Genomic DNA, 26,892 nt, shown 5'->3' with positions numbered 1-26,892 from the left:
GGTTCCCAGCGATTTCTCGGTCAATGGGACTTTGGGGCGTAAGGGCAGTGTCAAAATTGACTCGTCAGTTCTAGTTACGAGAGAAACCCACGGAACCCCGGATTCAACGTGCAAGGATTGCAATACAAAGCGATAGGACTGCAATAGGAGTGGAAAGGATCATCCTGCGGTTCGTGGTCCAATCCGACTTGCCCGGCCGAAGCGGTCAAGAAAGTACAGTTCGACTCGTCGAATGTTCCACTCGATTCGGAATTAAGCTATAGGAGTGCAGGTCCGCGTGACCTCGGACTCATGTTTATATTGGGATTTTGAGGCGTTGGGGATTCAGCGGTGAAGCCCTGGACGAGTAGGATGGGGTCAACCTAGACGTAATCTAGACTCGTTTCAATTCGTGTTTTCATGGCTGGGGGCGTAACTTGGCGCATCTTCTGTCAGGAGGTCTTGAAAACCTTTTCAAAGCAATGCAGATGCAGGAACTGCTGGAATTGACCCCGGGGTTCGAATTGGCTGGATGCCTTATGTTCCTTTCGCTTTCCTCTACCCTCGGCGGGTCTGGAGGTTGGACGATGAAGTCATGGCCGACGACATTGCAATCGAGATAGTATCTTGATGCTATGGTTTTCATCCCGTTGGGACATGTCCTGGACCTTGACCTGACGCTTGTCTTGCAAGGGTGGCCGTCCTCTGTGCGCCAGTGCCGCACGGGGTCAGTTGCTATTGGATCGTATAAAAGCGACTGTCTTGGGTTTGGCGTTAGTTGGGCCCGATCGTTCCTTACTAGTTGCTGTAGTGTCTGAGGATCATGCGTCGTTTCCACTGAATGCACTCAAGCGAACTGTTGTTGAGGCTGGAACTGATCAGAAGAGCGGAGCAGTGAACGTCGGATGCAAGAACTGACGACGCCGATCCGAGACCCACCGTCCATTCTGTAAATTCATACTTTTAAATAACCAAATGGAAATAGGTGGAATGCGGGCGTCGAGGCTTTTCGGCGTGCCCCTGTCTTTGGTTTCGTTGGGGGATACTTAATCTTCTTGGATGCCACTGTCCCTTCTCTTTCACTTCACTTCTCCCTTCTCTTTCACTAGATATTCTGACCTTTACCCCATCTTTTCTTTTGACAAAGTGTGTGTTGTCCTTATGATGATAGTTGCCCATGGCCATAACAGGCATGACAAGCTAACATCGTCGACAGAATACCATCAATCACGATGACGGTCACCAAACTCCCCAAGACCATGAGGGCTCTCCAGTACTCCGAGCCACTGAAGTATGGCCTCGTTGAGCTGCCTCTGCCCGAAGTGCGCGAGAACGATGTCCTGATCAAGGTCAAGGCCTGCGGTGTCTGCGGCACGGACCTGCACATCCACGAGGGTGAATTCATCGCCAAGGTAAGACCAAACACCATTAGAAACATCCAACACAAACTTACCAAGCTCAATAGTTCCCTCTGGTTCCCGGCCACGAAACAGTCGGCGTCGTTGCCGCCGTGGGGACCAAAGTCAAAGACTTTCAGATCGGGGAGCGCGTCGTCGCAGACAACTCCGAGCTGTGCGGTGTCTGCTTCTACTGCCGCCGCGGCGACGAGCTGTTCTGCGAGGACTTCCAGGCTCACGGTGTTACCATGAACGGCGGTTTCGCGGAGTACTGCGCCTACCCGGCCGGCCGCGTCTTCAAGATCAAGAACCTGTCCGATATCGACGCAACTCTCCTCGAGCCTGCCTCCTGCGCCGCTCATGGCCTGGACAAGATCGCTCCCAAGATGGGCTCGTCCGTCCTCATCTTCGGTGCTGGTCCCACCGGCCTTGTGCTGGCTCAGATGCTTCGCCAGTGCGGTGGTTGCCGGGTCGTCATTGCTGCCCCTGGTGGTTTGAAGATGGACATTGCGAGGAACCTCGGTGCCGGTGATGAATACATTGAGCTCTCCCGCACGGATGCTTCTCCTCAATACAACAAGTTGAAGGCCGATAATCCATACGGCTTCGACATTGTCGTTGAGGCCACCGGGAGTGTCAAAATCCTGGAGGACTCGATCAATTATGTCCGTCGCGGCGGCAAGTTGGTCGTGTACGGTGTGTACTCGAGCGCGGAACGTGTCTCGTGGCCCCCGTCCAAGATCTGTAAGTCTCTACCTCGAGGCAGTTTTCGTGCTTCCATTCAATGCTGATCAATGCTAGTCGGCGACGAAATTACCATTCTCGGCTCCTTCTCTGAGACCTACAAGTTCCCTGCTGCCGTAGACTACCTGGATTCCGGCAAGGTCAGGGTCGACGGCATTGTTAACAAGGTGTTCAAGATCGAGCAGTGGGAGGAGTGTCTTGAGTCGATGCGTAACAAGACCGCCATCAAGGCTGCCATCACCTTTGACTAAACGAGTGCCATAGATTAACATTATGTGCCTGGGAGTCATGATTCACGATGCGAGATGCGAGCATGTTCATACCCGATTATGTGGCAGATAGGATAATTAGACCAAATCGGCCGGGTTCTGCTGCTTTTCATGAGAAACGAATGAGGACCTTGTTGCATTCCCCCAAGGTACCGGTGGAGCTGGTGTGACCTGTCCGTAGTATATTTAGGCTAGCAGGACAAGGCTGATGTACTAGCTGTGCAGCCAAGAGAGTAGACATAATATAGGTAGCATCTAGAAAGAATTAAACTCGGTGGTGGAGATTCCCACTCCGGAAGCTGATAAAAGATAAGCGCTCCAACTATCTCAATCTCCGCAGCTCCCACCACCTCCAATCCACGTCCACCCTTAAAAATGGTCAAGCCCCTATCATTCAAGGGCGACAAGCCCAAAAAGCGCAAGCAGCGCGACCCAGACAGCGACAAGGCGCCCAAAACCCGCAAAACAGAAGCGCCCGAAACCGACGACAACCCCGACGGCCATAGCTGGGTCTCGGCCGACGCTCCGACTGACATCGCCGGTCCGGTCGTGCTCGTCCTGCCCTCCGACCAGCCGACGTGCATTGCAAGCGATGCGAACGGAGTAGTTTTTGCCAGTGTCCTTGAGAACCTGGTCGAGGGGGACCCCGGCACAGCGGAGCCGCACGATGTGCGCCAGGTGTGGGTTGCGACGAAGGTGGCAGGGACGGAGTCGTTTAGTTTCAAGGGACATCATGGGAAGTGCGTATATCCCAGACTTCTACTTATTGGAACCAATTGGTTAATCCGAACCAGGTACTTGAGCTGCGACAACCACGGCCTCTTCAGCGCGACTGCCGCCGCAGTCAGCCACTACGAATCCTTCCTCGCGATCCCATCCCCAGATATCCCAGGTACATTCTCACTACAAACGCGTGGCGGTGATGCAGAGTCCTTCCTGTGTGTTAAAGAGAGCGCGAAAGCGTCCGGAGGCGTGGAGATTCGCGGGGATGCGAGTACCATTTCGTTTGAGACGACTTTGCGCGTTCGGATGCAGGCCCGGTTTAAGCCAAAGCTGAAGGCGAACAAGGAGTCGAAGGCTTATGAGAAGATTAGTAAGAAGGAGTTGGAGGAGATTGTCGGGAGGTCATTGAATGAGGATGAGGTTCGGAGATTACGGAGGGCGAGGAGAGAGGGCAATTTCCATGAGGAGGTGCTTGATGTGAAGGTTAAAGGGAAGCATGATAAGTTTGCATGAGTGAGTCGTCTTGATTCAAGGTTTATCACGTGTGGTATACACCAGATGAGACCATCCCAACCTTCATCAGCCAAGCTCGTCGGCTCTTGATCTATGGCCCGATTACCTATCTGGGCTGCGCCCTGGGGTATTCGGCCCAACCCTCTCTGTCCATGATTGAAGCATACTGGCCGGGGCCATGGATATGCCCGTGCTTGCAACATTCGAATGCATCAGATACTCCATGTCTGTTTCCCAATCCTCGGTATGCCTGGGAAAATACTGAATCAGTTTCGAATCCATACAATGCTCCTATGGTTGCGAGATATTCGCAAATGCTATGTCCATGGGCTGCCTAAAAATTGGGACAAGGAACCCTGCCATTCAAGTAAAACCAATATCGACGGATCCAGTCTTGTAAACCAAACCTACCGGGATGGCTCTGCGACTTCCACAAATAACACGTAGCTTCGAGGTTCATGCAAAGAAATCTTAAATATCATTTTGGTCTGACCCTGTATTTCCTTTTGTCTCCAGCCCAGCCTCCTTGGACAATTTGTATAGCGCAGAACAATTAACAAAGCCAAAAGCTACAAAGAAATAGAAGACCACACTTGGAAAATCCAAGGACAACAAGCAAAGTAACAGAAAGAAAAATATCATTGAAGTTCAAAAGCAGAAAGAAAAGGATCTCTTCAAAGCGTAATTTTGTGTAGATAATAAGCCCAGCGCACAGCGCAACACAATCATGCATTATTCACTCGATGCGATCCACCCCGAGTCTATTAGGACAAAACCAGTAACGAATGTGCGGGCGTGTAAACGGCCCGGGGTATGGATTCTAACTTGGACAGAGAGTAGTACACGGACACACAGCGCAGGCAAAAGTGGTCAAAAATGAGGAAACAGATTCGCAGGGTCCAGAGAACAAAAGCATTCTTTCGCAGATAAGCAGACTCTGAAAACAGGGAACGAAGGAAATAAATAGGAAACAGTTCTAGAGGGTTATCTCTTTCGTTGCAGGGTTAAGCAGCAGAGGAAGAGCATCAGAGGTATTCGAATTGTACATAGAAAGGTTTTCAGGAGTTGAGCGATAGGCCCTGGAACCGGCTAACCCACTCGTTCTGAGTTGGGTGCACGCGGGCGCCATTGGAGCCGGCACCACCGGAGAAGTCGGAGAAACCTGTTTCCAGAGTACCGTAGCTGGTGGGCGAGTACGGGGCAAAGGGGTCAGGCGGCGCGTCTTGATGGGATGGCTGAGCGAATGGCGGGTAGGTGTCTGTGAACGGGGCTCGAAGCATACCGCCGGGGTTGGACATTCCATCACGGCCAGTATCAGCACCGTCTCGTCCGCCGTAGGATCGGCCGTCTTGTTGGTGGCGGCGCTCGGCATTTGGAGCGTCCTGGCTGTACAGCGGGTTGCTCATGGCACCCGAACCTTGAAGGCCAGCTGTCGGCGGCGTCACGAAGGAAGCCGGGTTAATCGCAGACATCCAGATCCTGGTCTTGTAAATCTTGAATAAATCCGTGACCAACGAGTTGAAGTTGATGTAAGAGTCCGCGAAGTAGTAAAAGGTAAGCTTCTTCCAGTCCCTGTTTAGCGGTTAGTTTGATATTATTTCGTGCAAATGAGGACGTGAAAACGTACATCTGGAACTCGGCATCAAGAATCTCCATGTTCAGCCGATGTTCTGCGACCTTTTGCTGGCAAACTCTCTTGGCCTTGGCCTCATTGCCCTCCTTGTCGCGCAGAGTCAGGATCTCATGGTTCTGTGCCAGGCGCTTGATGAGCTTAGGCTTGATCTCTGTAGCAGCCTCTTGCACTCCATGACCATGAGGACCCATGCCACCCGTAGCGCTGCGGCTGCTGAGGCCCGCGGAAGCCACATTCGAACCTTCAATCTGCCCCTGACGGGAGAACATCATGAGCCATTTGTAGTGCTCATCGGCATACTTCTGTTTGAACTCTCGGGCCTTCTGAAGCGTCACGTTTGCATGCTCCACAGTACCCAAGTCCGTGCCTCGATCAGCCTCAACAATGACGAGATCGCCTGCTTTCACCTGCAGACCGGTGTCCTCTTGAATGTAGAACACATCGGCGCGGTGGCACTTGAATGTCACGATGTACAAAAGCTGATTTTGATGGGCATGGGACAGGGCTGGAGGCTGACGGATATAAGCTCCAGACATCGAATACTGGTTGAGGGAAGCCGGGAGGCCAGATGATCCATCACCGCGCAGTGTCTGCTCATTAGAGTAATAAGATGCTGGGCAAGAGGAGTCAGCAACGAGCAATAGCCAGGGAAAAGAATAAGACTTACGCTGCATCGAAGGGTTAGGGTAGTCGTTGATGTTTCCATAGCCGTCATCGCGATCTCCGAGCCCAGCCCGGGGAGTAGCCGTGGAATGCGAATCAACAGAACTAACAGAACCATGGCGCAATGGGATATCGGCAAATGAATGGCGGCGACTTTGGGGCATGTCGCCGACACCTCCAAAGCCGAGCGAGGTCTGCCAGTGGGCCTTGCGGACATTCTCAAGCGCACGATTCTCCAACGGAGACGGAAAAGATTGGAACTGTTGTTCGAGGTTGGCCGAATGCTCGGAGAACCGCCGTCTTGTATTGCTGCGCATGTTGCTGTAGCCAGGAATGTCGTGCAGTTCGTCCAAGTCCTCGACGCCCATCTGCTCCTCAGGAACACCACCTCGGATACGATGAAGTGAGTGGGCTCCGGTGGCCGAGGCAGATGAATTCGCTCGATCACGATACCGATTATCTACCTGGCCGGCTGCAGCAGCTTGACGAAGAAGTGCGTTTTCACGCGCAAGCTGCTCGATGGTTCGAGCCTGGCTGGCTGAGTAATTGATATCACCGTCGGAGCCGCTCGGACTTTCGTCTCCATCGTCATCCTCGCGAACACGGCCGAGCATAGCAGGGTCATGTCCAAGCTCGCCAAGGACACTCGGTCGCGACGCTCTCGGTTGGCCAGAAGACATCTGCCCCGGACCGCGAGATCGACCACCCGGGTACGCAGCACCGGCACCGGGCTTGTTCGCCATCATGCCTAGGTACTCCGGATCCATTTGACCAACGGAGTAAGACTGGGAGCGGTACGTCTTGGGAGTTGGTTGCAAAGGGATTTGGAATGGAATCGCCGAGTCACCGGAGATGGTGCGAGTGATTGGACTCAGCATTTCATCGCCGAGAGAGCCAGGCGCAGGCGGAGGGTTGGTCATGGTGGGAGAGGGCACGATTTCAGACAGGCGGGGCGGCGGTTCCTTGCGAGGATCAGGATTGTTCCAGATCCCCGTGCTCCAAGGGAAAGTGTTGCCCCCGGCTTGATTCCAATTGAAGGACCCGCTCAACCCAGGGCTGGGGTTTGTTGCCCAAGGTGCCTGATCACTTGACGGGCTTGCAGGGTTCGATGGACCGCCAGTTAGGGGGCCTCCGGGCAGGGAATGCTTTCGTTGGATTGCAAGCGGTACCTCATTTAGCCATGATGTCCGACGGGTTGGTTTAGGTGGAGGTGCAGTAATGTTATGGGCCAGTTGCGCATGCTCTCCGTCATCGTCGGACGAAGCGAGTGCTTCTGAGTCGGGCGTCGAGCGGCGTACTCCCGGGTGGCTCTTTTCGAGTCTGGCGGTGGCACCAGGAGGGGCGTTTGACTGCATTGCGGATGTATGTTTGCTAGATGGCGCAGCCATGAACTTCTGATATGAATACTGGTATGGTTAGCGCGCGTCCAGCGAAAGTAAAACAACGATGATTGATGACAGCAGCCAGTATATCCCAGAGAATCACATTCTGTATAAAGGCAAATTACCTTGGGAAACCCAGAAAATGCGCGGGGATGGAAGCTAGATTGAGGGTAGCCAAGGTACGGTCCGTACCTACCTGTATTGTGGAGCAAGGTGTAGAAAGGCTCTGTATAAGCCTATCGGGAGAGGTCGAACACACGCGACAAAGCACCAGTCTTTGTTCCACGCGCTTGAAGCGGGAGATTAATAGCCAATCTCGATCTTCTGAAGACACGAGGAACGGCTGGTGGAACGCGGATGCGCAGCACTGATTAGAAACGGGGTCAGCAGCCGTGCAAATAGGAAGTAAATCAAGTGTGAGGAGCAGGCAAAAAGTGACAGGATATTGGCGTGTTGAAGACGCGAGCACGTGTGGGTGGCATGACTGAGCCTCATCGTGACAAAGCGGGGAGCGTCCGAGTATTTCGACGCGCTGCAGTAGCGCAATGCCCAAACAGTGTCCGGAGTCTCGCGGGTATTCGGGGGATGCAGAGGGCTAGAAACCGAGAGAATCCACCAGTGTCGCGCGACAAGCTGCCAACCCAAAGGGTGGAGCTCTCCCGTCGCATATCCCGCAGAATGCGGGCCTGAAACCAAAGACAAGACGGAACGGAGCTCAAGAGTGTCACAACGTACCTTGTAGAGACAATGATCTAGGATTCTACCGTGATCCGAGCCTCACACGACGCCTTGTAGCGGGGCAAAATAGCAAAGGAGAAGGGAAAGGAGATCGTAATCGTAATCGTATCTGCCAAGGGAGTCCCCGGATGTGAGCAGGTGTCGCAAGGAGGGGAAACCCCAGAGCGCGACTCACCACTCTAAGAGATCGCAGGAAATCTATCCAGAAGCAGATGCGCGGGATCGTGGGTCTCGTCAGAAGGGCCGACTCCGTTGCACGAGGTCAGCGTAGGCGAAGCGACCGCAGCTTGGGGCTATTGCAAACGGGACTTTCGACTTTCGACTTTCGACTTTCGACTTTCGACTTTCGCTCAGAGGTGCGCGAATCTGAAGAGAATGAGGAAGGGTAAATCGGTTTCTTAGGTCTCTCTGTCTATCGCACGCGACTCTCTTTTCCGTCTTCAGTTCTTCACTTTTGACTCTAGAGGGGGAATGCGTTTGGAAGCCGGGAGCTTGGTAGCGTGACCAGAACGTAGTGAAGCAGCCGGAACCCTTCAAGGGCGGCGCATGTTGGATAAGTGAGATAAAGAAGATGAGAGGGAGTGAGAGGAAGAGTAATGAGGAGAAGGCGGGGGAAAAGGTGGAGAGACGGAACTGGCAACGTCGCCCCGAATTGATGTTCAGGGGACACGGACCACACGGTGATTCCACGGCGTGGTACAACTCTGCTTCAACTTTGAACTTGCTAGAACTAAGAGTGGTCCAGTGGATCGTTCAACGGACTATTCACAGCATTACGGAGCTCATCACTGGCTACGCGTTCAATCCAAGACCCCTAGTAGGGTGCCACTACGCCCCCATACAACGTTAGTCTGGGTCGTGCGGGTCTCTGGAGGAGGCCGAAGCCGACGATCGTCTGGGGTTCTAACTGGTTTATGAAGCGAGGGCCACAACATTTGTTCGATGCAGCCCCTGTCAGCCTAACACTCTGCACGGCCCATGCATCGGGTCGCACACTTGCGGGGTAGGCTGGTGGCTCGAAGTGTCATGAAGTCATCAACTTCGGGTCACCTGGATCACGTACCCCGGATTGCCGCATCGTCGTCCTCGTGGGGATGTGCCCAATAAGCGCCCTGCTCTGGGTCCCCAGATCCTCGGTGTGTTCTGCATGTTTGGTGCCGCTTGGACTTTTGTGTTTTATGGAGACAGCTCATGCATCTGCATCTGTCTTTTCCCCGCCCGTGGTCGAGGGTCCAGGGTCGATCTCCCCTATGGAGTACTCTTCCCTACGACCAAGGAGTGGTTGGTTTCATCGGTCCAGAACTGATAAACGTCTGGGTGCCACAGAATCCGTGGTACAGGATAGGATGCCATCCTTCCCCCCCGCGGCACCAACCTAATTTCACCACAGTCCATGACATCCATTGTTACCACGGACTCGTGAATCATCTAGCCCTCCGAGCCTCCGGTCTGTCTTTCTGCATCATCCGATGACCATGAGATTCTTGCAGCTCTGGAACGTTTCGTTGTTGACGTAAGTGGTATGATGTCGAGCAAAGACTGCTGCCCGTCTGCCCCGCCACCCCACCACGGTCTCATGTCGCCTCTGAATCACACCTGGACAGACCTCGGACGTGGGAAAGAAACCCTGCAAGGAGGGTGTTCCTTGCACATGTGGACCATTGAACAAAAGAGGGGTGTCGAAGTCATCTCACTGGTTCGGGACAGAAATGGAAGCTCCCCGCCTGATGAAAACCCCGCAATTTGTGCTGTCCAGGTTCCCCTCCGCACTGACACGAACTAGATAAGTCGGCGCTCGTCTAGATCGTCGTCCATCCGGAGTATAGAGATCAGTCGAGGTCTATAATTGATCGACAATGCCGCATTCGTTACCTTGCGAATTCGGTACAATTCATACTTTAGATGCTTTTAGATGCTTTGGACAAAGTCAAGTCAATTAAAGAGAGGTATCACTTGATGAAAATGTTATACAGATTTTGATTTGGAAGCACAAAGGAAACCTCGCATGAGCCATAATGTACTGCGCGCCACCGATGAATACATTCACGGCGCACTGTCCAGCGGGGCACCGGCAGTAGCTGCAGCACCCTTCTGCTGGCGCAGCTTCTCCTCAAACCGGGCAAACTCGTGCATCGAGACCACCTCTTCCTCATCCATGACCTGCTCAACACCCTTGACCTCTTCGATCTATTACCAAGATTAGTCCGTGCCATACTCAGCACAGCGGGGGTCAACTTACATAGTGCATCAACATCGACTCAATACCATTCTTGAGGGTGACCGTGCTGGAATCGCAGGTACGGCAAGCACCACGCAGCTTCAGCATAACGATACCATCCTCGAAGCCCCTCAGCTCGATATCTCCACCATCCTCCTGGATAGCCGGACGAATGCGCGTTTCCAGAAGCTCCTTGATCATGCCAACTACCTCGTCATCATCTTCGTTATAGACGAGAGAGTCCTCGCCACCACCTTCGGCGCCGTCAGCGGAGGAGCCCTCCACAACATTGACGATGGTCTCGCCCGAGGTCACAGCCTGTGTGATGAGGCTGAACACCTCGGGCTTGATGTGGGCCCAGTTCGCATCGCTGGCCTTGGTCACAGTGATGAATTCCGGCCCGTAGAAGACCGATGTGACGCCTTCTGAATCAAGCAGCTTGGCGGCGAGGGGAGAAGGGTACGGAGCTGCGAGGGTGGCGCGGGGGGAAAGGTATTCGAGGAAGGAGGTCGGGAAGTCCTCGGGGAGGACGCGGTGGTTGGGGATGAATTTTAAAGCCTGGGAGAATCATTAGAATCGCTAACACACATTTCCCGAGGATAAGGACTTACATCGGGATTGGGGGTATTCTCGGTCTGGATGAAGATCGTACGCTTGCTGGACGGCGACCCGACAACACCGCTCTGGGCGATGGGTTGTTGGTAGGGTCGTACCGTCGGTCGGCGGCGAGTCTCTGAAGCTGTGATCGTAGGAAGACGAGCGGCGCTGGCCACAGTCCTCGAGGGTGTGAAAGTGGCGGGCCGGGGCCTCACGGTTCGGGCGGAGGACTCGGAGACGGGTGTCAACCGGCCAGCACGCAGCGCGCGTCGAAGCATCATTGTAGATGTAGAGCCCACAGACATCTCTGAAAATCGAGGATCAGAGGATGAAATGAAGAGTTCAATATGTACAGATATGTTTATGAAAGTTGAAGAGGCGCCGGGCCCGGACTCTGACGCAATTTCATAATCACGTGAGAGCAAATCATCGGGGATGACCAATGCGCCTGTCAGCAGCCAATGAGAGCAGAGGGTTTCAGAGGCATTTGCCGAAAATCGGAAGTACTGAGAACTGCAAATGAATGAGATGTTATTTGTTATTGCACAAGTGGAAATCTATGTGAAGCTTGTGTATATGATGATGATGGTGAATCAGGGCGTGATGGTAAGTCAAACATATCGAAAGGGGCTTGGTATAGGGCGTCAAGATGGCGGGGGCTTATCTGACTGGCGACCAAAGTTTCTTTCCTGTAGCTGCTTCGTATTTGGGCCAGATCATATCTTTCAGAAAAGGAGCTACGCCCAAGCCCAGACGGGTAGAAGCATGGATACTGTCTGACATCATCCGTGCTTCTCAGTGGCAGCTTGACTAGGATAGAACTGTGTAGCTTGGCTGAATGGAGCCAAGCGAATCTGCGCACCCATGGCCTTCGTTTCCGGCTGCATTAGGAATTTAGCAGATCGGAATATTACGCTTGTATGATGCTCAGCCACATTGAGGAGGTTGTCAGAAAGTTCTAACGTCCATATCGCATACGAGGGCGTCTTCGTGTCAGAGGTCGGAACATTCCACAGCGTAAATAGGATGTTACTGCGGGATCGCCCAAGGAATACGAAACCAATCATCAATCAAGGGATAAAGGAGAATGAAGGCGGTCCAGTATCACAGTATCACAGGTCTGACTCAGCACAGTCAACTGAAGGGTATCCAATGGCGTCAAGAATAGGGCTTCTCTTACATCTCACCAAGGCCATTGTCGAGCTAGACCCCCGGAGACAAACAGCTATCAAGTAGTTGCTCTACTGTTCTCCTAACACATTACAGGCTGGGGCCCCCTGTTGTATCAGATGATCGATCTTGTCCATGAGTGCCGAATACTCGACGGTTAAATCGAGATGTCGGAGATCTGACCGCTGGACTAAAAATGCCAAAGGCACTTTTCAGTACCCTACTAGTCACACAATCTCAGTTCTGACACGAGAATGTCGTCACGTGGTTCGCGACAAGAGTTCTCCGTGGGCAGACTGTTCCGAAAGTAAATATAGATGTAGATTTCCGTGTTTTTGGTCTCCCCGGCTCTCGCCACCGAACCGGGATCTCGTTGTCTTCGGTTAAGTTGTGGATGAAAGCACGGCTCCTCTCATATCCGGTGCAGACGTGGCCGTTTTTCAGACAACGCATGCACTTTGGCTTGGTCTCATCACACTAGACAGGGGCCAGAGGCCAATGCGGTAAACTGAGCTGCCAGCACAGCTGCTAATTTGATGTGATCTACCTTGAATTTCTGACGATGTGGTATGCCGCCCGTCTCGAGGTAAACCGATCAGGGCTAAGAGCCACCCCAGGAGACCCATCAATCAGCGAGATACGGATGGTGTTTTATTGACCCGACCTTGCTGAGATAGGACAGCCTGGTTGAGTACTTGAACTTCAACACATAACATCTGTAGCAACTGCAGCCATTGTACATAAAACGAGATGATCGAAGTCCGTCACGTGCAGCCACGCGGAAGGCTCAACGGGATATCACGCGGTGAGGCCTGAGGCCGCCACGCCCGAGCTCTGTTTTTTCCGCGTTGCTCAATTAGGATCTTGCTGCAGGGCTGAACACTTCACTTTCCGAATCTGGAGCGTTGACTCAACGGTTGCGATGGATGCGGTCCGAATCACAAGGGTCCCATCTATCTGAAAAAAATGCCCGGTCCTTGCGAAGTATGTTCTTTGGAACCCTCCAAATATCGCTGTCCAACATGCGCACTTATGAGGTATGTTCTCCAAATCTACACTGCGGGCACGGTGTTGTAATGCTGATAATTCTCGAAATAGCTGCTCTCTCGCTTGCACGCAGTCCCATAAGATTTACTGTGCCCCCAAGGCAGCTCCGGCGAACGAAACTCCCGAAATACCTGCAACAGCCGATATCAACCCACCTCTGCAGAATGGAGATAGCACTCAAGGAGCGGTGGGTTGCACCGAGAGCAAGCGCGATCAGAGCTTTCCTGCGTCTATAGCCGCGTCCCCAGAGCTCAAGGAGCTGCTCCTCCGCCACCCTCAGCTCCGCAGTCAGTTGCACGAGATATACCAAGGAACACAGGAAGACCAGTGGGTAGAGTGGTATACACCGCCAACTCGAGGGCGCGGCCATGGCCGAGGTGGTAGGGCTTCGACTCGCCGCAGTCGAGGCCCATGGACATCCGAGAAAGGGTTCAACCGCGGCCTTGGCAGGGTACGGAAGCTTAGGCATGATTGCGAAGAAGGAACGGAGACGGGCAGTAACGCGGAGGCATTCATGCAATTTTTGGCCCTGGTGAACCGCGAACAACACCAACTAGAGCAGCCGGAAAACCAACAGCACGCGACATAATCGGGCCCGTCAAAGTACCCAGATATGGACTGGCGCAGTGGTTTGATATTTGCACGGTGTCATCGCGGGACGATGGGACCAGATGTATGATTATATCGTTACATTGAGGCTTTTAGTGCGATGCCCCTGGAGCAGCTTCAATTATGAAAATGACACGACTCCGCGGATATGCAAATATGGGGTAATCCGTCCATGGATGCGTGTTGACTGACATCTCGCACCCACAATTGAATCCTACGCAACCGAGGCACCGGGTCAGTGGGTTAATTTAGCGTACCCAATCGAATCAGTCATTTTAGTTAACCAAGCCCCTTGGAGCGGAGACCGAGTGCGGCCAGACCACAAGAGACCAACGAGCGGCATGGAAGATCCGTAAAAATCGGAAGGCAGCGGTGACCTCGCACGGGATGGAGAGTAGACGAGTCGAAAATGGTCATTCTCGAGCACGAGGAAAGAACTTGCCGTTTCGGAGGGTTATCCGGTTTGTTCGGGGTGCAGGGTTGGGAACCGTGGAGAGGATCCTCGCTCCTCTTGCCTGGAATAGGAGGTAGGTGGGAGTACAGAACGAGCTGATCGGTGATCCGCCTGCAGTGGAGAGTTGGCCCCTGGGCAGCCCTGGAAAGGGATTCTGCAGGAGCTGTCAAAATAGGTGAATGCCACGACACGCAGTTTCCGCTGCATCATTGGAACTTTTGGCCAGGGGGGAATCACACTGGGGGAAGTGATACATGTATACGAAGCGAGTACGGAGTATCCTTCTCCCCGGGCCTCGTTGTGGCCAAGTAGAGCAAGTAGATCGTACAGGCTACAGCCGTGACAGCGCCATGTGTCGACTTTTCAAGTTCAGCTCAGCTCCAGAATCAGCGAATGAGTGCATCGGAATGGATAGGTCGACGGGCAAAAGCTGGAGAACGGGCCACCGACTCCAATGATCGGGCAGCACTCAGCTTGCCGAAAAACATTCATGACCTTTAAATACATCTAAGTATGGACTTGGCCCGCTGGTGATTTCATTGTTTGCTTTCAGCCAAATCCCGGTTCCCACACCCGTTCCACGGTTCTCTCGTGAGTGAAACCTCCTGGAGATCCGGTACGAGCTGCTCCTTCCCCTCCGCTTTCTAGCTCGGGACTAACCTCTGATCTTTGGGATGCTTCAGTGATTCCTTCACCCCTTTCCCCGGATGGCTACATCTCGAGTCTGATCCGTTCCAAGGCAATAATGGATGAACTGCAAGTTGGGATCAGACAGTCGCAATAACTACGATCCACTCGCATCCCGACGGCTCGATCCGTTCGTCCTAGAGGCGTTGATTCTCGCCTCCCCCCCCCCCCCCATGACTTCACAATCCCGCCGCGAGCGGGCCTTCAGCGAAAGAGCGCAATCCATGCCCGTAGGAGCTTCGCAATTACCCGGGATTAGGGAACGCACCCTTTCCGCTCCCGCGGAGGTCCTATGCAAACCGGACAATGGGCGAAGACCGAGTGCGGGGACCAAGGTTGGCCACACGCTGGTCGAGGAAGACGAGAGTGCCCCCGGAATGGAGGCGAACACCGGCGCATTGAGGCCATCTCACTCCCGACGAAATGACGAGGTACGTACGGGAGATCCCTGAAGGTTATCATGCAGAGGACCGCTGGGGAAGTGCACAAAAGGACCATCTGATTACTAACTGCTGTTCGCTGCGACTCTGTAGGAACCGTCCAAGACCAGCTTTCCTGAAGTGACCATTGCCGTGGTGGGGGAAGACGATGCCGGGAAGACCAGCTTTATCAAATGTGCGCTGGATATGAAGAGCCCGCCCTCTTCCACCTCGACGAGGAAGAAGATGTCATTAGACGGAGCGGTCTACATCGTGCGTCTGCTGGAGATCGATCTCAAGCAGGTCGCCATTGACCGGGACAAAAAAATCAGCTGGCCGCGCGTAGGCAGAGATGCCTCGGTGCCAACCGTCGATGGAGCCCTGCTCCTGTATGACTCGACTCAACCCAATAAGCTCTCGGAAACCACAGAAATGCTCGGTACGTTTCGACTCGGCTAGAAATTCCGCAGAGTTGCCTTTGAATGTCTTGGATAGCTCGTCTCGCGCACATGCAACCGACACCATCTGCTGACACTCGGACTTCTCTAGATGCTCTGGATGTATCGCCACTTCCATTCTTGCTGGTTGCCTGCAAATGCGATCTCCGCCCGGAGGACAGCCAACTCAGCGCGGTGCACGAACAACACGAGATCTACCGAACATCCCCCGAGTCCCCGCGATCCCAGCAGATGTGTATTGCTCTGGTGTTGCGAAGTGTAATTTCTAATCGAGGTATGTATTGTGTGTCATGTGTGCTCTATGCCTTTTCTGAACATCCCGTCTTTGTACGAGACCATGGAGCTGGGGTGCGGATTGTGTGAGCCTTGACCCTTGTGGGCGGACCAAGTGGGTCGCGGAGGTCTTCGCTACCCTTTGCCTCTGTCAGAGCCCACCGATCGACAGAGCCCCCAGGAGACTCAACGAGAAATTCGTGGCGTCCAGAGCTAATGCCTTTTTGATTCGCCCAGACTTCTCCCATACTCTTCCTCCCCCTCCCCCGCGGACCACGACAAAGTCTTTTCATTCCACCCCTGCTCACGACTGGCACCACGTCCGTGCCAATTCAGAAACCCCCCCCCCTTGACCGGAGCCGCTGGCGGCTCAACAAAGTCGGGTCAAGATCGAAGTGTTGATAGGAACGGGGGTAACCGTCTGCCCGCCGACCGGAGCCACTCCTCCACCCTGGCGCAACAGCATGCTTCAAGTTCCTCTCGAAATGCCAGAAGCAATTCCCAACCGGTGCGACCGCAAACTCCTCCGCCTGAGGCACGCTTGAACGCCCGTCGACCGTCTGCACAAGGGGAAATCAACTCTCCGGTTCAGGAACACGCCCGCCAGCAGAGAGTGCAAAGTACCTGGCGAAATAGTGGGGGTTCAGACACCTTCAACAGCTTTTTAAACATGGATGAAGAAATGGACGAAGGACGGCCGATGAGTCCAGGCACCGTCGTGCGTCCTAAGCCGAGCAGCGAAAGCAGCTCCTATGCTGAGACCGGCATGACCTTTGACGAGCTCGTGGATCGCCTGGTCGCTCTTCCCATGTCGAAGCAGGACTCGAAATTCTCCTCCATCTTCCTCTGTCTATACCGCAAATTTGCCGCCCCCTCAACTCTCCTCAATGCCTTGATCAGTCGCTTCGACAAGAACGAAACCAGCAATGCCGATCAATTGGCCCGCATGGCAGATCAGCTGCGGTTACTAAATGTCATCGCCCTGTGGGCCTCTGACTATCCAGGCGACTTCGCATACCCCAAAACTCGCAAACGAATCAATGACTTCGTTGCAACGCTCGAAAAGAGCCATTTCTACATGTTTGCTGCCAAGGAAATTGGATCATATCTTGACTCCAATGCCGAAGACGACGATGTCGGCTGGGCATTCCAGGATGGGGAGGCCGATGACGCTAGTTTCACGGAGACTTTCTTTGACAACTCTGGGCGAAGCTCTCCGGTGCCTTTCCTGACTGGAACATATGACGATGATGACGAAGAAGAAGAAGATCCCATCTACAGCATGAACGCCTTGGATCTCAGCGACGGGCCGCAAGATTCGACATCCCGCCTCTCGGGGAACTTGTCTATCTCCTCTAATACCGATAAACCCTCGAGCACTTCCAACCAATCCTTTACCATCCTGAGCCTAGAAGCTGCGCAGAAAGAGGCCCTGCGCCTCGAACTTACTGGCAAGACTTCGCTAAGCAAGATCCAATGGCGTTACTTTATGGAGACTCCCGAAGAGGAGTTTGCCCGAGAGCTGACGCGCATTGACTGGATTATGTATAACTCGTTCCGGCCACGTGATCTCGTTCGGCATGTGAGCATCTCCGGCGTGGACAAAGACAAGATCCGGAGTCTGCGGAATGTCAACCGAATGATCAAACAGTTCAACCACCTGGCATTCTTCGTGGCAAGCATGATTCTTCTTCGAGACAAACCCAAGCATCGAGCAAGGTGTATGGAGAAGTTCATGGGCATCGCAGTAGTCAGTCTTGGTTCACATTCTTCAAAGGCCAATATGTTAACGTATTATCTAGAAACTTCGACGCCAGAATAACTATAACGGATTGGGTGCCGTGATTGCCGCTATCAACGGAACTCCTGTCCACCGATTGACGCTGACTCGGGAATTGATCCCCGTGCAGACCCAAAAGGAGTTCATGCGGCTGGTCATTTTGATGAGCACCCAGCGAAGTCATTTCGCCTACCGCCTCGCCTGGGAGAACTCCTTCTCCGAACGTATCCCATTCCTTCCTCTCCACCGTCGAGATCTAGTGTCAGCAGAAGAGGGCAACAAAACTTTCCTCGGTGAAAACAAATCTCGGATTAACTGGAAGAAGTTTGAGGTCATGGGCGAAGTGGTTCTTGGTATCCAACGGAGCCAGAGGTCACCGCATCCTCAAGCCCAGAAATTCGACGACATGGAACGCCTGATCTTGGACTCCAAGCTCTCCGGTGATGAAGAGGTAAGCCGATTCTTCCGTTGGTTCCTGGCCGGATGACTAACAATGAACAGGACTTGTATGCCCGCAGTCTACAAGTCGAACCCTCCACCGGTGGCGAAGCCGGACGCAAGAAGTTCGGCTGGCTACGCGCATAGGCTTCTCAACCTACTTTCCGACAGAAAAGAGCATAGTCTCATCCTCCCTCCGTGAATCATTCACGCACCTCCTCGTCTTCTTTTAGCTCCCCATCTCACGTCGCTACGCCTCTATGATTGATACATATTGCCTGAATTTTGTTCACAGTTGGATAAACTCCACATGAAAGATACGATCCCTTTTTGAGCGGCGGTATACTGAAAGGCTCATCAACGATATTACTGTACATAGGTAGCTTTAGGTACCGTGGTTACTTATCCAGAGATGCCCGTGCATAAAAGCTCAGGTATAAATTGAAACTATATCCCCTTTCATGGACCACCCACTTAGCTTTGCTTTATCCCTTCATTCATTGCTTTGGATTTTCGACTCCATCTTAGCGTTTTTTTTGTATTCGCTCAGTCATGGATGGGAAACACTTTTTTGCTCAACGAGACGATATCGCCAAAGAGAAACGCCGCAAGAAACTGGAAAAAACCGGTTATATTTCCGGAGCGCATGATTCTTTCTCTATGTAAGAACGAGTAGATGCAAGAATGAGAAATGCGAAATGAGAGGAACTGAACACGGAAGAGAAAAGCCGAGAATCGTCAAGTGAAATCCGGTATCTACATAGCCCATCCCATCACGTGACTGCACCTCCGATTATCCTCCGCTCCGCCAACCCGGAAATTCAAGACCTCCAAATCCCATCCCAAACATCCCACCAAATCCGAAATGGCAAACCACCTTACCCACCAAGCGCGCTCCACCTACCGCGCCCTGCTCCGCGAACTTCCCAACCGGCGCCTCTCAACTCCCTCCCCCTCCACCAACGCATCCGCGCCGTCTTCCGCTCCGAACAAGAACCCACCACATCAGACTCGACAGCACTGCCATTCTCCCTGCCCAAAACGGACGAAGAACGCGCCCTCCGCATCCAAGAGGCTGATCAGTTGGCGCAATATGCTCGCGCCCAGCGCACTTATTCGGCTTTGCTGGAGCGGTATAACCCCGGCATGAGCCTTGATGAGGAGGAGAAGGTTAGATTGACTGCTAGACGAGTTGGAATGGACTTGCCTGAGCTTTATGGGGAGGAGGGGAAGACTGGGAAGGAGTAATGGAGGTTCTCCATTACGGGGTCATGTCCAAATGGTGCATTTCAAGGTTCCGTCGGTTCTGTCGACTGTGACTGTCAAACTATCACAACCCATCACATTGCTTCGGAGGTCTCGTCTCTCGTTTGAAACTGGACTCTCCGCGAAAGACCGGGCCCCGAGGAAATGCATTTACTTGGAGGATGGGCGTTTTCTGATTATGGGCTGTATACTACTTTGGTTACTTGTACAAATTATCATAGATGCATTGTGAACGTGTTTGGTTCTCTATTCTAATGTCTGATATGATTGTTCGTAGCGCCGGTATATTTATGCCCAGTCGTTCGAGATGCGGCGCGGTATATGGGCCATCCGGCGTGGTCTCAAAGATACCACCTGCCAAGGTCTTCAATGACAAGGCCTGATCAGGAGCTGTCGAGCAGCGTGCTTGTCGCGTGGGCCAAGGTGAGGGCACCCATATCTTTGGACGGAGACTGGCCGGCGACAGCTGGGACTGATCTCTGAGGAAAATCTCAGGACCAAGAGTAGAAAGTAGCGAGCATTTGAGCAAATGCCCCCCTCGAGACAACATTCAGCTGTTAGTCAACTGAGTATGCTCCATCTGTCTCATCAGAGTCGAGCTTATCTCTTCATCGTCCATGCCAGCACCAACTTCGATAGCAGTCTTGGGCCGATTACGGTTCAAACCGTCTAGAAGAGTGCATGCCTTGCAGACACGCTGACTTGAAATGTAGCCGCAGCGTTCACAGTGACCCATGGTCTGTTTCTTGATCTGCTTGGGAGTTCTCGAATTTCCAGGCTTGGGTTGCTGTGCTGGGAGTCGAATCTCAGTCTCCATCGATTCCGCAGCCTCGTTCTCGGCCAGCTGGGTCTCCATCGCGGCCATTTCACCTCCACTTGTTCGACCATTTTGACTGCCACAGCCACCGGCCGACTCATCTTCTGCCGCATTGGAACGGCACGTCTTGCCATTTGCGTTGCCCCCCTGTGGCACAAGGGCAGCCATATCCTCTCCACTCTTGACAATATCCAGAATCGAGCTGGGGCGGATCTTCTCCAGATCTTTAATCAGGGTGCGGGCGCTGCCTCGGAATGCCTCAGGCGAGTAGATACACTCCGTGCTAAAGTAGTCAAGCTGGCGATGGTGCGCATAGAGCACAATTTCCTTTTCGTAGGCGTACTTGAGCGGCTTGCTGCGCTTGATTTCTGAAGCGCCGGACGCAGTGACGATACTGGTACCACGAGACAGTCGAGGTAAATCACCCCGCAGCAGATTCATCATCACCGTCTCAGCAACATCATCGGCATTATGTCCAGTAACAACGTGCTTAATATCCAAGCGTGCCGCGCCCCGATCAAGCGCCTGTCGCCGGAACACACCGCAGTAGGTACAGTTGCCCTTCTTGCCAATCTGCTCGACAACCTGATCCATCGTCCAGCCATAAAGCTCTCCGTATCCCACAATCATGAGTGGCATATCGTATTGCTCCGCATTGCGCTTAACCGTCTCCAGACTGTCATCGCGGTATCCGCGAATACCCTCATCGATTGAGAGCAGGCACAAATCCAACCCGTATCCATAGCGCTCATTCAGTGTTTTCAAGACGGCCGCGAGGACAGTGCTGTCTTTGCCGCCACTGGCACCGATCGCCACGCGCTCGCCGGGATAGAAAAGGTTCGAGGTCGTGATGGTTTCGTGGACTTCTGTCTCGAAGATCTGGAGGAAGCATGCGCGGCATAGCTTGTGGCGATTCTTGGGTCGAATGATGACTGCCCGGGCCTCCTTGCAGTTGAAACACGTCGTCGGGGCCATGATGTGTTGGTGGTTGGGTTTCTTGCGGAGGGGCAAAAAAGAATTTATTTCCCCGCGGCTCGTGCCAAGACCAACTGGTGAGTCGGATTATCAACACTCTCATTGGGTACTTTCCACGGTTTGGCTACTAGATTTTACCTTTTTAATGAGTTCCAAGACATCACTGAAGTAAAAAGATTATGACATGAGGTTAATATGGACATTAGAATAGAAGCATTTACAACGATGTCTCTGAACTCGGCCAAATCAATCTTTTTCCTTTCATTCGAGTCTCGATTCTACTTTTTCTTACTGGTGTTTTTCTTTCGGACAAAGAAGGTCAATCGAACAAGCAGGCCATCGGCTCTTTTCTGTCATCTGTCGCGCCACATGGTTAATATGATGGTCCAAAGGGATATTGGCAGTGGTCTGTCCGGCTATTTGAAAATCACCTTGAAAAAAGGATAAAAGAATGTCTAGAAAGATCTTTAACCTAAAAGCAGGTATAGAAGGAAGTGACTAGGCCAATGGCATAAGGGATTGCGATCGAAAAGAAAAAGGACGTCGTCAGAAACTAGTGGAAACCACATGCAGAAGGGGAACCATTTAGATTTCGTTGTACCTTGGCTACAGGAACCAGGCAGCGCATTACTCAAGCATGGGCCTTTATCTGGGCTTCGATCCAATCCCACAACTCCTTTCCCTTGCCTTCCTCTAGTGCTTCGTAAATATCCTCCCTCGGGTTGCGGGCCTGGACTCTCCCCCACGGGATGATGAGCCCGCCCTGCTGTTTCTCTGTGATCTCTGGACTGAAGCCCGCATATAGTTCGGTATAGCCGCCCAGCTTTGGTGGATATAACAGCCTTCTTACAAAAAACATCATCAATTTGGACTGGGTGTTGTAGATCTGGGTATTCAGGTTGCCCGGATTCTGGACCACGCTGATAATGCCGTCCTTGCCATAGCGCTTCCCGGCCTCGTCAGCAACCATCCAGTTTGCTGACTTGGACGTGGCATAGTTGATGTACGTGCTATTGGTCCCGCCATTCTCGATGTCCTTGAGGTTATAGCCACCCTTTGGGGATCGCTGCTCCATCATGCACGAGCTGGTCCAAATTATGCGGACGCTGTTCTTTGGAGAGGTTGCCGCTGCCGCCTGCAATTTCGGGAGGAGGAGCTGAGTGAAAAGAACAGGAGCGATAACATTGATTCCCATGTGGGCCTCGATTCCCTGCTTGGTTTTGGTGCCAACCTTCACAGCTCCTACTCCGGCATTGTTCCATATGATATCGAGGCGCGACTCTTGGTCGGAGAATGTTTTGGCAGCAGTCCGGACGGCATTGAGATCGTTTAGGTCGAGATGGAGGAACCGAAGGCGAGAAGAGCCGGCTGGGTCCGCAGATACGATGTCCTTGATGGCCTTTTCAGCGCGTTCTTCAGAGCGGCTGGCCATGTAAATGACGGCACCGGTAGAGTAGAGCATCTTGATGAGCTCGTACCCAACGCCCTGGTTCCCGCCGGTGACGATAAACACCCGTCCTTGTTGACTGGGGACATCTTTCTCGGTGAAGGTCGGTGGCGGGGGCCAGTACTGGGTCACCATAGAAGACAACGCCATGTTGGATATCAGTCCCCAGTTTATATAGGTGTAATGCTTTCCACCTTCATGCCTGACGTTTTATTATGCTCGCAGCGCACCCTGCCGGTGCTGGGATTCCTTTTATAACTACGCAATGACGACGCCGCCGTGGTGAAGGTTTTATCGGATTCAGCTGAGGCTGTAGACCGAGTTTTCCTCCAATAAGATGCTTACTATGGAGCAAGGGTTTCCGAAATGCCTCAGCTTGCTTACTTTTGGGGGCCTAATTTCAGAGGGTCTACTGTAACCTCTCGAATGGGATCCCAGCTGGGTAATGAGGCGCGTAGGTCTGTGCGATAGTTGATGAAAAGTACGGAGTAGCAAGGCCTGAACATATCAGTGATAGGTTGGCCATAACCCACTTTGGTGTTCTATGGACAGGCCATGTCGTGAAAAGGTACCCATGTCGCGAGAGATTTTGATTTGCCTTCGAAAAGCCTCAGCACTTGTTCCTTAGTTTCTGGCTTGTCTTCTCTGGAGTTCGCATAATGGTAGAGCCAATACCTAGCGGCGAAAGGAGCATGTGGGAAATTTCTGACCGTCGTCTGATCTAATACTCCCTTAGATAAACTTGGCTCTTAGAGGTAGACAAGGCAGATCTGGGCTAATTCTGTATTCGCAGAGGCACTCCGAATGGCACACCTTGCGTTTTGTTGTAGGACGCGACCTGATTGGAGATACTCTTGAACCAAGAAACTTGCTATGCGAGCGGTCGGGATACTTTGGCTATTCTTTTCTTCCATAACTGCAAAATCGATGAGACGAAGGCAGATGTCAACAAGGCCATCTTTCTCTTACGAACGACTACCACGGACAATATGCAGCGGATGAAAAAGTTCAACAGCGTGAGCTTCGATCAGCTCGTTGACAGCAAGCGGTCGAATAGAGACGCAAACCACGGTAAGGAACCGCCGGACTTCCTCAACATACTTTTCGCCGTTACTGTGCAAGATACGCTCGTATATCTTATCGAGATCAGGGTTGATTTGTTTGAGTGAGTGTTTGTCGTTTAGAGAATTAAATTGTCCGATGGCTGACGTGAGTGGCTGCCATCTTCTTATACGCCGCGGCTGTGGTAATCCGCGCCTTCTTCCCCCACATGAGAAGAGGGACTGCGATCATATAAATGAGAAATGCGACAAGTGCGCAGAGAATGTGGAGGTTCTGCAGGCCCATGCCATTGACCCAGGGAGTCAGGACGCTGAGGACAACGAGGGAGATGATATTTCGCATGAAGACGACACCGACCAAGGCATCACCAATAATCTAAGTCATCAATTAGACAAGCTCATTCAATATTGGTGAAAGAAAAAAGGATTGGGGCATTTTACATCTTGATAGCAGTCCATCAGATAGGTTAACGAGATACCAGCGAGGGCGGCCAACGTGAAGCCGTAGACACCAAAACCAACGGCAATAAGAGACCAGTGAACACCCTGTTAGATGTTAGCCAATGTAAGAGCAATGAAACCGGAGACAAAACATACAAAAGCCAATCCCAGACCAAACATCAAAATTGATGCAGGACCAAGCACAGCCAAAGGAATAGCAAGCCAAAGTCGCATTTCCGGCTCATAGATACCACGATTCTTCTTCGAAAGCCACAGAATGGACTTATCGCTCAGCCACCCACCACAGGGGAAGCCAAGAACAGCCCCGACAAAAGGTGCGAGGTTCATGAGACCGATGCCAATTGCATCGAAATTGTATGGGGGGTCCAGCATGTATGACGCCTGGAGGGAAGTCATGATGGCAAACCAGGCCAAAGTCGAGCCATATGTAAGAGCGGCGTAGGCGACTGCTGGGAAGGTGAAGAGGGTTACGATTGGTATGTAGAAATGCGGCCAGATAGACTCGCTCGTTGGGGTGATCCAGGCCATACGCTGCCAGTAAGTCTTGGGCGGGATTTCAGCGTTCGTTGCGATTTGTCTGGCGACCACCTCGGGACCAGCTGTCTTGTTATTTGCTGGGGTTTTGTTCCTGCTGTCTTCCGGCTCGTTCACAGTCGCTTGCTGCGGTGGTACACTTTCACCAGCCAAGACCGGCACATATTTCGATTCTTCGAATAGGAATATAACACAGACCAGTGTGATTCCAAAGAAGATCACGCACCACCACCACATCCACCGCCATCCTTGCGAGTCCACGATGTAGCCCGAGGCGACGGGGCCAAGGAACGCACCAGCAGCCTGGAAGATAACGTACCAGCCGTTCATGGTCGCGTGCTGGTGGACGAAGAACATGTCTGCAATGGTAATCTGCACGACAATTTCACTGATGGCACCACCCAACCCCGAGATGATGTTGGATGTAATGAAACCACCAACGGTCTGAACTTCAGCCTGCCAAATGCAAGAAGCAAGTTGCAACGCAGAACTGACAATGTAGATCGGGCGGCGGCCATACTTGTGAACTAGCGGAATGAAAAAGAAGCATCCAATGGCCAGGCCGCCATAGTTGACGGCGGCACCTATATTGAGATCATCCACGGAGAAGCCCAGTTGTGTTTCCATAGGACCCCATGCAGTGAAGCCGATATCTAGCTGGACGAAAGTCCATAGCACGAAGAAGCTCACGAGGGTGAAATTGAGGGCCTTGCGAGCAGTGGACCAGTTGAGGGGATCATTGGGGTCGGATGTGGGAGTAGGGAATAAAACGAGCTGATCTCCGGAGCGGTGGACTGGGGCAGTCAGTTCAGCACGACGAGGTGACTCAAGTGCGCTTACCGTCTTCTAGGGCGACCGTTCCCGGTGCCCAGAATGTTTCATCATCATGATGATAGCTCACCATATCTGGTTGAGTAGGAACCTCCATTCAGTCAGAGACAGAGGAGCCGCTCGGGAAGGCAGTGAGTGGATCTCCAGACGGAAGCCATGTTTTAAGGGTCCTACATTCTCTGCGCAGTCATGCGGAGAAGCTCGCGACCGCAGCCGTTATCTCGGGTCGTAAAAGCACCAGTGTGGGGAAATACTAGGCGATAGTGTTACAGCGAATCAGATGCGTTATAACAAACAGGCCGGCTTAGCGAGGGTGACAGGGATCCAACCCTTGTTCCTCGCGGTGACCACGCGCAACTCCTGCAACTCCAACCCCGCTTATCTCGCCCGACAATTCGGTAAATGGTTTACGGCCAACAGGAATCATCATATCTTGTAGTTTCATCAGTACTTGCGGAATTTGATCCGCTAGGCATATCGTTTGCCTCTATACTCTGGCCACCAGCACCTGTGGCTTGGAAAATGCTGCCGATAGATTTATTTATCTTCTTTATAACCCAATCAGAAACCAGGGAGGCAATATCGTGGATCGTATTCGTCACCTGGAAGAGGTTGCGCCTACGCCTTGCAGTCTCTTCGTACCATCAATAACCTCCCACGCCCTATAAATCCAATATAGAGGATTGAGAGGAGACAAGTGTTGAATGAAGGCAAATTAAGGACTTAAAGCTTGTGGAAGCATAATGATACATGTTCTCAAATTGAACGAGCTTATCACTCGTTCTTGGATGAAGCTAACGGCCACTGACCGGCTCACACACTGAGTGGCCCTGGTTCAAGAGTAAAAAGTCCCCATTTTCTTCACGGATCCTCTATGAACATTTCCTTTTCTATCCTGGCGGGGTTTGGGGCTATCATGCGTCGTGCAAGCATTGCTTCTCTGGTTCTCAGGTGCGAAAGATGCTGGCGAGCGAATCTCTTCAACCTATGCTTTGGAGCCGGTTATCAATTCAAGCATACGATGCAGATGCCACAAAAGCCGGTCATGTTAGAGAAGGGCTGTACTCTGCTATCAAGCATTGAACAATATCTGACTATTTACTCAGGGTCCCTGCTCGAATAAATTCTCGACTTCCTCTTCACCATGACCCCGACAGACTACTATTTTGCTTTTCTTCATGTCTATCTTCACCATTCGTATATTCCGAGTCCTATGCCTATGTCGTTGGAGCGATTGTTCTCGGCCATAGAATTGATGTTTTCTTCGCAGCCATACTTCAGTGCTCACCGATTCCATACACATGGGAT

General features: G+C 52.4%; 10 protein-coding genes across 10 annotated transcripts; 5 read left to right on the top strand and 5 right to left on the bottom strand.

Moving 5' to 3' along the window:
* Positions 1-1,211: 1,211 nt before the first annotated feature.
* N7498_001367 (zinc-dependent alcohol dehydrogenase family protein) lies at positions 1,212-2,371 on the top strand (the record flags this gene model as incomplete). Its single annotated transcript, XM_058448430.1, has 3 exons — positions 1,212-1,391; positions 1,445-2,120; positions 2,178-2,371. The coding sequence occupies 3 exons, from the start codon at positions 1,212-1,214 to the stop codon at positions 2,369-2,371; spliced, it is 1,050 nt and encodes a 349-aa protein (XP_058313841.1).
* A 393-nt stretch (positions 2,372-2,764) lies between these two features.
* Positions 2,765-3,625, top strand: N7498_001366 (uncharacterized protein; the record flags this gene model as incomplete). Its single annotated transcript, XM_058448429.1, has 2 exons — positions 2,765-3,129; positions 3,184-3,625. The coding sequence occupies 2 exons, from the start codon at positions 2,765-2,767 to the stop codon at positions 3,623-3,625; spliced, it is 807 nt and encodes a 268-aa protein (XP_058313840.1).
* A 1,058-nt stretch (positions 3,626-4,683) lies between these two features.
* On the bottom strand, positions 4,684-7,315 carry N7498_001365 (PSP1 family protein; the record flags this gene model as incomplete). Its single annotated transcript, XM_058448428.1, has 3 exons — positions 4,684-5,197; positions 5,253-5,871; positions 5,926-7,315. Coding segments are annotated over 3 exons (2,523 nt in total), but the record flags the coding sequence as incomplete, so codon positions are not given.
* Positions 7,316-10,084: 2,769 nt separating this feature from the next.
* N7498_001364 (NifU family protein) lies at positions 10,085-11,161 on the bottom strand (the record flags this gene model as incomplete). The annotated part of the gene is made up of 3 exons (XM_058448427.1): positions 10,085-10,228; positions 10,281-10,817; positions 10,871-11,161. The coding sequence occupies 3 exons, from the start codon at positions 11,159-11,161 to the stop codon at positions 10,085-10,087; spliced, it is 972 nt and encodes a 323-aa protein (XP_058313838.1).
* A 1,831-nt stretch (positions 11,162-12,992) lies between these two features.
* Positions 12,993-13,662, top strand: N7498_001363 (zinc finger HIT domain-containing protein; the record flags this gene model as incomplete). Its single annotated transcript, XM_058448426.1, has 2 exons — positions 12,993-13,063; positions 13,125-13,662. 2 exons carry the CDS (start codon positions 12,993-12,995, stop codon positions 13,660-13,662), a joined length of 609 nt encoding a protein of 202 aa, XP_058313837.1.
* A 1,223-nt stretch (positions 13,663-14,885) lies between these two features.
* N7498_001362 (putative Ras guanyl-nucleotide exchange factor RasGEF) lies at positions 14,886-18,338 on the top strand (the record flags this gene model as incomplete). The annotated part of the gene is made up of 6 exons (XM_058448425.1): positions 14,886-15,254; positions 15,357-15,681; positions 15,738-16,059; positions 16,211-17,723; positions 17,776-18,204; positions 18,255-18,338. 6 exons carry the CDS (start codon positions 14,886-14,888, stop codon positions 18,336-18,338), a joined length of 3,042 nt encoding a protein of 1,013 aa, XP_058313836.1.
* A 405-nt stretch (positions 18,339-18,743) lies between these two features.
* On the top strand, positions 18,744-19,439 carry N7498_001361 (LYR motif-containing protein; the record flags this gene model as incomplete). The annotated part of the gene is made up of 2 exons (XM_058448424.1): positions 18,744-18,853; positions 18,956-19,439. 2 exons carry the CDS (start codon positions 18,744-18,746, stop codon positions 19,437-19,439), a joined length of 594 nt encoding a protein of 197 aa, XP_058313835.1.
* Positions 19,440-20,007: 568 nt separating this feature from the next.
* Positions 20,008-21,249, bottom strand: N7498_001360 (putative PP-loop ATPase superfamily protein; the record flags this gene model as incomplete). The annotated part of the gene is made up of 1 exon (XM_058448423.1): positions 20,008-21,249. The coding sequence occupies one exon, from the start codon at positions 21,247-21,249 to the stop codon at positions 20,008-20,010; it is 1,242 nt and encodes a 413-aa protein (XP_058313834.1).
* Positions 21,250-21,880: 631 nt separating this feature from the next.
* Positions 21,881-22,846, bottom strand: N7498_001359 (uncharacterized protein; the record flags this gene model as incomplete). Its single annotated transcript, XM_058448422.1, has 1 exon — positions 21,881-22,846. The coding sequence occupies one exon, from the start codon at positions 22,844-22,846 to the stop codon at positions 21,881-21,883; it is 966 nt and encodes a 321-aa protein (XP_058313833.1).
* Positions 22,847-23,884: 1,038 nt separating this feature from the next.
* Positions 23,885-25,657, bottom strand: N7498_001358 (uncharacterized protein; the record flags this gene model as incomplete). The annotated part of the gene is made up of 4 exons (XM_058448421.1): positions 23,885-24,133; positions 24,199-24,303; positions 24,355-25,547; positions 25,594-25,657. The coding sequence occupies 4 exons, from the start codon at positions 25,655-25,657 to the stop codon at positions 23,885-23,887; spliced, it is 1,611 nt and encodes a 536-aa protein (XP_058313832.1).
* Positions 25,658-26,892: the final 1,235 nt, after the last annotated feature.

The sequence above is a fragment of the Penicillium cinerascens genome, assembly GCF_028974065.1.
Source record: "Penicillium cinerascens strain IBT 15544 chromosome Unknown contig_16_segment0_segment0, whole genome shotgun sequence".
In the NCBI taxonomy this organism is placed as follows: Eukaryota; Fungi; Ascomycota; class Eurotiomycetes; order Eurotiales; family Aspergillaceae; genus Penicillium; species Penicillium cinerascens.
The sequence above is the reverse complement of the archived record's forward strand: the minus strand, read 5'-3'. Positions and strand labels throughout refer to the sequence as shown.